Below are 7,958 nucleotides of genomic sequence, written 5' to 3' on the forward strand. Positions count from 1 at the left end.
ATACTGCCACGGGGGGCAGATTAAATCGGCCAGAGGGCTGGATTAGGCCCCTGAAATGGACTTTAGACATGCCTGAAAAGAAGCTGAACCCCCTCAGGGTCTTAACCCCCAGTCCTGAACACTACCGGTCTGTTAATCTTACACAGAAACCTGCCCTTCTCCCTAGATGCATGTGTTTGATCTTGAAGCCAAAGGGGTGCAAACCCACGTTTTAATGGCCAGCTATGCTTCGCCTTGGCCTCTGGCATTGACTCGCAAATATTCAACTGTAAGGTTAAAGGGTACTGAAAATATGGTATGGGAACACACATAGAATCTTGTACATCTCGTTTCCGAGGGTGGTACTCAAATAAGTGTTATGCTGCACAAATCTATTGAAAGCAATGGACCTAACTTAGTCCTGCTCATTAATTTCAATGGGTTTACTCTGAGTACCACCCCCAGTCTTGGGAATGATTAGCCAGCCATTTCACCCACCGCCTACAGATTGTGCTTTTGCAAAGGCCTATCCCCTGCCAGTGTAGGATGGTTATTTTACCTCTCGACGGAAGAGCTCGACTGAGAGAAAAGCAATTGATTCCAAGATGGTTGGGGCTCTGCTCTTTGCCGTTTGTTCCCTTGCTCTGCTTGAATCCGGGGGTAAGTCCTAACAACAACAACAATAACAACAACAATAACAACAACAACAACAACAACTACAACAATAATAATTTATTATTTATACCCCGCGCATCTGGCTGGGCTTCCCCAGCCACTCTGGGCGGCTTCCCAAAAAATATTAAAATACTGTAATACAGTGGTGCCTCGCAAGACGAAAAGAATCCGTTCCGCGAGTCTCTTCATCTTGCGGTTTTTTCGTCTTGCGAAGCAACCCTATTAGCGGCTTAGCGGATCAGCTGTTAAGCGGCTTAGCGGATCAGCTGTTAAGCAGCTTAGCGGATCAGCTGATAAGCGGCTTAGCGGCTTAAAGGATCAGCTGATAAGCGGCTTAGCGGCTTAGAAAAAGGGGGGAAAGGAAAAAAAACCTGCAGGAACTCGCAAGACATTTTCTTCTTGCGAAGCAAGTCCATAGGAAATTTGTTTTGCGAAGCACCTCCAAAACGGAAAACCCTTTCATCTAGCGGGTTTTCCGTCTTGCGAGGCATTCGTCTTGCGGGGCACCACTGTACATCAAACATTAAAAGCTTCCCTAAACAGGGCTGCCTTCAGATGTCATCTAAAAGTCAGATAGTTGTTTTTTTCCTTTGACATCTGGTGGGAGGGCGTTCCACAGGGCGGGCGCCACTACCTAGAAGGCCCTCTGCCTGGTTCCCTGTAACTTGGCTTCTTGCAGTGAGGGAACCGCCAGAAGGCCCTTGGTGCTGGACCTCAGTGTCCGGGTAGAACAATGGGGGTGGAGATGCTCCCTCAGATATACTGGACCGAGGCCGTTTAGGGCTTTAAAGGTCAGCACCAACACTTTGAATTGTGCTCAGAAATGTACTGGGAGCCAATATAGGTCTTTCAAGACCGGTGTTACATGGTCTCGGCGGCCGCCCTCAGTCACCGGTCTGGCTGCCGCGTTCTGGATTAGTTGTAGTTTCCGGGTCACCTTCAAAGGTAGCCCCACATAGAGCGCATTGCAGTAGTCCAACTATGTGTTACACAAGGCAGCAGACCTTACAGGAAAAGCAAGGAGGACTCACTCTGCTTTCTTCCCCAGAGAGTGTCAAATGCAACACTTGTCTCATGAAGAGTCCCGATGCCGAGTGCATGACTGGAGTCGAAGGTTGCATGTCTCAGGGAGAAAAATGCATGACCATCCGCATCAGCCAAGGTAAGGGACCCTGGTCTGGTTGCCGTATCATTCAGAACCGGTTGAATTGAGCAGGGAGAACCTGCAGCCCTCCAGGTGCTGCTAGACTACAACTCCCACCATCCCTGACCATTGGCTGGGGCTGATGGGAGTTGGAGTCCAACGACATCAGGAAGGCTGCAGATTCCCTGCCCCGGGTCCGGAGTCTCTCAAAATGTGATCTACCCAGCACTTATTGAGCAGGTTGACTAACACAGGTCTGAAGCCCGTGTTTTCTGTACGTCACTGGTGCAATCTACTAATTTCCCCTAAGACCTTTTCTAGTCCTCCTCAGAACCCTGTCCCAGGGCACTTGATTTCATAATATGGAACTGGTTTTAGCAGTGATGCTGTTGCTGTTGCTGTGTGTGTGTGTAGTTTCTTAAATCGCCCACGCACACAAAAAGAGACAGAGGCTGTGTCCACACTCCCATCTACTGCCGTTCCAAAGCAGTTGTCTTTTTAAATGTGTTCACATGTCACAATCCAATATGCATAGTGTCAGGGGCTCAGGCGCTGAGGCACAGGGAAGATGGAGAGCGAGGGGGAAGAATCCGAAGGGAGCGTAGGAGGGGACAGTGGTCCGAGGGATTCCATGAGCCTCTCCAGCGAATCGGAAGATTCACAGAGGGGAGCGCCAGTGGCCAGGGGCAGGGGGGTCCCAAGGGGAACGCCCCAGGAGCAAGGGGGCAGCAGGGACTCCCAGAGCAGTAGTTGGAAATCAGGACCAGCTTCCCCACCAGAGCAGAGTGGGGGGGAAGAGTCCCAGGCATCGGGGCCAGTGCTTTCCCCACCAGGGAGAGGAGACGAGGCAGAGCCTACCACGCCTCCCTCGGAGAGTCGGACAACGGAAGGGAGGTCAGATCCGGCCAGTGTCACGGAAGGGGGAAGCAGTGATAGAAGTAGTGTAACGGTTAGGAGAAAGGTCACTGGGTTGGCGCGAGAAGCAAGTTCAAATGTACAGGAGCGCGGGACAGCAGAGAGTGAGGATTGGGAACCGGGTCCTAAAGCACGCCGGAGGCAGGGGGAGGAGCTAAGCGACTCAGCGTCGGAAGAGTCCAGAAAGGGCAATGCCCCAGAGGGCAGGAGGACCCAGAGGAGAAGAGAGCAGCGCAGGAGGTGGAGCAGGGCTAGGATCTTAAACTGGTGTGGAAGGGGCGGAGACTCACATGGGACTTCGCTGATCTAGAGTTTAGACGTAGGGCTGCACGCTCTGGCTTTGAAATGGAAATTAAACTTCAATAAAGACTTTTGTACATAACATCAGCCTGGCGTTGGTCCTCTGTGAGCTGGGACCTAGAGGCAGCTCTGACACATAGGTATCCTGTGCTTTGCTGTAAAAGATACTGCTGTCTGCCACGCTGTTTCTTAAACCAGCCTCAAACTAATTGGAATTCTTACGGCGCTCCTAATTCCTCTCCAGACCCAGTGCAAACACCTTTTGCATAGGGTAAAGGCATTCCTGCCTTTCAACACATAGAAATCAGAAGAATTTTTCATTAAGTTAGCCCAATGTGGTCTGCTCTTCATCCAGCGTCCCACTGCTGCTGGCTTAGAAAGTGATGAACACAAAGCCACAAACCACATTTCTTTTATCTATCCTGCTGTTTCTTGGGAAACATTTTGATGTGCGCCCCCCCGCCAAAAAAACCCAGCTTCGATCTGAATCACGACAATGAAGGAGCATAAAAGGTACACCCTAGCTGCATTTTAAGCCTGCAATGTACACACAGCATAGCACAGTGGTTAGAGCATCGGACTAGGCCATTGGACTATCCCCACAGAGCATAGGAGCCAACTCCTAGGAGCCAAGGTCCCTTCCCCCAAAAAATATTTTTTGGGGGGGGGCTGGGGCCCCCAGAGTTGATGGACATTGCAATTCAAATCGTGTACATGCAGCGTGTCATGCGATCGATTATGCGTGTCATGCGATTGATTACCTGCCCCCCCCCATGCCAGGTTTATGTATAAGCCAAACAACCTATAGCTTAGGGGCCCCACTCTCTTGGGGGCCTCCAAAAAAATTAAAGGGAAAAAAACCCCTGGATGTACATTTCCAAAATATAAGATAAAAAACAAATAAAATAAAACCTTACATACAGCAACAGTGGCAAATGGCTTTAGATACCTATTATTCAACGCAAAAAAACAGCGACAATTTGTTGTTGACAATGGACAGCTGGACATATAAAGGGCCCCATTACCTTCAGTAGCTCAGGGCAGCCTCATCATACCTAAATCTGGCCTCCCCCCCAATATTTTATTTGAGTTGGCATTACTGCCACTGCTTCTTAGCCTAGCCTACCTCACAGGTTCTAGATTCAGGTAGGTAGCCATGTTGGTCTGACGCAGTCGAAATATAAAAATAAAATTTAAAAAATGTCCAGTAGCACCTTAAGAGACCAACTAAGTTTGTTCTTGGTATAAGCTTTCGTGTGCATAGGTATCTATGTTTAGGGAAGTTTTAAATATTTAATGCTGTATTGTTTTTAACACTTGATTGGAAGCCGCCCAGAGAGGCTGGGGAAATTGAGCCAGAGGGGTGGGGTATAAATAATAAATTGTTGTTGTTGTTATCATCTGAAGAAGTGTGCAAAGTGTGCATGCACATGAAAGCTTATACCAAGAATAAACTTAGTTGGTCTCTAAGGTGCTACTGGACATTTTGTATTTTTATTTTAAATATTCCTACCCCACAGGGTTGTTGTGGGGATCAAAGGAGGAGGAGAGGAAGAACCATGTGCGCAGCCTTGAGCTCCCTGCAGGAAAGCTGGGACAGAAAAGTGAGGAGAAATTAAAGGAATGAATGCAGGCATGGGATAGCAGAGGGGTGGGAGCACCTTAAGAGGCTGGGGTGAGTCAGGAGGAAGTTTACAAGCCCAGAGCTGGTTCCGGCTGCTGCAGTAAGAGGCTGGAGGGGCCGCGGATGCCAAACTTTCCCTAGTTCCAGTTACAGATAGGTAGCCGTGTTGGTCTGCCATGGTCAAAAAAAAATTAAAAAAAATCCTTCCAGTAGCACCTTAAAGACCAACTAAGTTAGTTCTTGGTATGAGCTTTCGTGTGCATGCTTTCTTTCTATCTGAAGAAGTGTGCATGCACACGAAAGCTCATACCAAGAACTAACTTAGTTGGTCTTTAAGGTGCTACTGGAAGGAATTTTTTTATTTTGTTTAAACTTTCCCTACTTTCCCTTCTTCTCCCGCCCCACCCACAGACGGAAAGGAGAAATTCAGGATCCTGGGCTGCAGCAGACAGAAGAAAAAAGGCTGCGGGGTAAACAAGGAGTCGCACGGCCACCAGGTCAGCATCCGATGCTGCTCTTCGGACTACTGCAACGTCTAGCAAGGAGCTGGGAATCCACCCCCGTCTCCATAATTCTTCCTTCTCTTCCCGCATCTGCTCTCCGTTTTGTCTCCCCTCCTCGGGAGCCAAGCCAAGACGTGAGAAAAAAGCGGGGAATGGGAACTTACAGATCTTTGCAAAACTCCCCTGGCTTCTCTGAGAATTCCCTCATATTCCGGAAGAAGAATGGCTTCTCTTCCTCATCTCCACCCACAACCCACGTTTGCTTGGCTTCCCCCTTCCCTCTCCGGGGGGGCGGGCGTTCCTCACCCCTCTTGCCTTCCAGAATATTTGTGGGGTTGAGCAACAGATTATATTGAGGAAACGTAAATGACAGAAATAAACGATGGAAGCCTGCAAGCAGCAAGAGTTGGGGCTTCCACACCCACCCACCCCTTGCATAATTTCAAATGCATGTGGTTGAAAAATTGTGTGATTTAATTGTGTGATTTTTCAAATGATATTTCACTGAAATGGCTCAGTGAGGAAATGAAAGTGAAAGAAAAGAGACCAAAGATATTTGAAAATGTGATGCAATGCGAAATATGGGTATGTAATATAATTATTCTAACAAATAAAGAAATATTAGCAAGTTCCAATGAGTTCCAAATATCATTGTATTTACAATCTGTGTCTAAAAGCAATCCATTCATATGTTGCAAGAGTTGTCCTACCCATTGATTAAAGGGGGGGGGGGTCATAGCATTATCTTTCCAATGAATCAGTAGCAGTCTTTTGGCAGAAGTTATGGCACAGAGAACTCATCCATGTTGACCCGCTGTCAAACCTCATATTGTTTGTGTATGGTTCAAAATAATATTATCTGCCAGCCAAGTTAATGGTCAGCAATTTTGAGAAATTAGAGGACTTTGTGGTTATTATTTCACGCATGAATCAATTCTTGTGAAGCATCTCAAAGCAAATTCACAACACAATAAAAAATAGTAATTCCATACAGTTGCAACCAACAGGTAGGTAGGGTTCAGCATTAATCTGTTAACAAGCCTGGCACAAGATGCTGTATTTGGTTTTCTGCAGCGTTGTTAAGAAACTCCCTTTTCCCGGCCCTCCCCCAAGCTATTTTCCCAGAGTAGTTTAACATACAAATCCCTCTTCACAGGGAACTCTGGGAACTGTAGTTCTGTAGAGGCTTCCTACCAGCTCTCAGCCTCCTTAATGAACTACAGCTCCCATAATTCTTTAGGAAAAGCCAGGAATGTTTTTAAGGTAGTACGATATTGCTTCAAGTATATGGGGTGTTCTTGATGATTCTGTCATAGAAACGCAAATCAAACTCTCTGTGGACGTTGCTCCTTTCGAGGCCGACAGATGAGGCCAGGCTAGTTTTCCCTTTGCCGTAATAAACTTTTGGGAGGCAGAGGTTATAGCATGTGAATTGTGTGTGTAAGAGTGTGTTATGCATTTTTATATATATATACTTTAAACTGCCCTGTTATTATTTCAGATGTAGGGCCGTATATAAAATTAATAATATTAATAATTATTTTATTATTAATCAAATAGCAGCTGCAAGGAAACCTGTTCAGCTTCCTTTTTTGCTTTCTGACGGTAGGCAGGAAGCAAGTTCTTTACAGTAACAACTTTTGGGGCTTAGGGCTGGGGCTGTGTTGGTCTCCCCGTTACACTTGCCAGGTTGTTCTTCCTGGGAGCAGGGCCGGATTTAGGTTTGATGAGGCCCTAAGCGACTAAAGGTAATGGGGCCCTTGGTGTGTCCATCTGTTCTTTGTCAACAAAAAATTGTTGCTGGTTTTTTGTGTTGGATATATGTTATATGGTAACTGATGGACCTAATAGGTATCTAAAGCCTCCTGAATGGAACGCATTTGCATCCTGAATGGAACGTAAGATGCAACAGTGCATTTGTGTGTGCACGCGTTGCGTTTTGCCGCTTCCACGCATGCGCATGTCATTTTGAGCATCTGCACATGCGCAAGCGGCAAAACCCAGAAGTAACGCGCTCTGTTACTTCCGGGTTGCCGCAGAGTGCAACCCGAAAGCGCTCAACCTGAAGTACATTCAACCCGAGGTATGACTGTATTTTGGAAGTGTACATCATTTTTTTCCCCTTTGAATTTTTGGGGGGTTCCCAAGAGAGTGGGCCCTAACCTATAGCTTGTTTAGCTTATACATAAATGAAGCACTGCCTGGGAGGCAATAAGCACATCTTCCCCAGTGGCCCTCAGGTTCCCTAACAGAGACCAGAGGGTGCTTCTCCACTCTGTATTGCAACCTCCAAACTCTTTCAATGATGGTGCCAACATGGCTGACTCTGCGTGCACCAATTTACTATGCATTTTCCCTGAAAGAGCACCTGGTGGAAGAGAATTTGCCTAGCCAACACCACCCCAACCGCCCCACCTACTTATGATTAGCTGCAAAGGGTTGCCGAGATGTATGCGCTATTTGTGATTATCCAAAATGTTTGTCCGATGATGACCGTGACCCAACATTAACTGGAAGCTCCATCTCCCAAAAGAGTCAGTGTCTATAACAGCTCATTTTTGCTGAGTCATTAGTTGGGTTCTAGTGTAATGAAGTCTTTTGCTCTCTTGAGTCTTTTCAGCTATGCAAACCTTGGCATTCGATTATATGGCAAAAGTGTATTAATTGAGGTACAGGGAGAGAGGGAGGGAGGGAGAGGGGGTCCGGCCAGCATATCAGGGCTTCCACCAAATCCTGCAACCGGCAGGATTGTGCCCATAGCTGTAATTCTTCGCTAACTCACAAGACAGCAACTCCTTAACTCCTCTCCCTGCTCAAC

The 7,958-nt window shown here is 47.1% G+C and overlaps 2 protein-coding genes and 1 long non-coding RNA gene across 4 annotated transcripts in view; 2 read left to right on the top strand and 1 right to left on the bottom strand.

Moving 5' to 3' along the window:
* LOC309336842 (L-amino-acid oxidase-like) overlaps positions 1-5,777 on the bottom strand; it is a 28,376-nt gene extending 22,599 nt beyond the window's left edge. Inside the window, exon 1 of one of the 2 annotated variants that reach the window (XM_081853248.1) lies at positions 5,305-5,777. The gene's annotated coding sequence lies outside the window, so the exon portion shown is untranslated. The remainder of the gene's footprint in view (positions 1-5,304) is intronic. The other variant, XM_081853250.1, reaches the window with a different exon arrangement.
* The window catches only part of LOC309337378, a 101,100-nt gene that overhangs the window by 38,494 nt on the left and 54,648 nt on the right, over positions 1-7,958 (top strand). The gene's annotated exons all lie outside the window — the stretch shown is intronic.
* LOC309337306 (lymphocyte antigen 6 complex locus protein G5b-like) lies at positions 518-5,775 on the top strand. Its single transcript, XM_081854088.1, has 3 exons — positions 518-639; positions 1,703-1,816; positions 5,049-5,775. The coding sequence occupies exons 1-3, from the start codon at positions 585-587 to the stop codon at positions 5,174-5,176; spliced, it is 297 nt and encodes a 98-aa protein (XP_081710214.1). The 5' UTR covers positions 518-584; the 3' UTR covers positions 5,177-5,775.

This window comes from Podarcis erhardii (assembly GCF_964252035.2).
Source record: "Podarcis erhardii genome assembly, chromosome: 2".
NCBI lineage: Eukaryota > Metazoa > Chordata > Lepidosauria > Squamata > Lacertidae > Podarcis > Podarcis erhardii.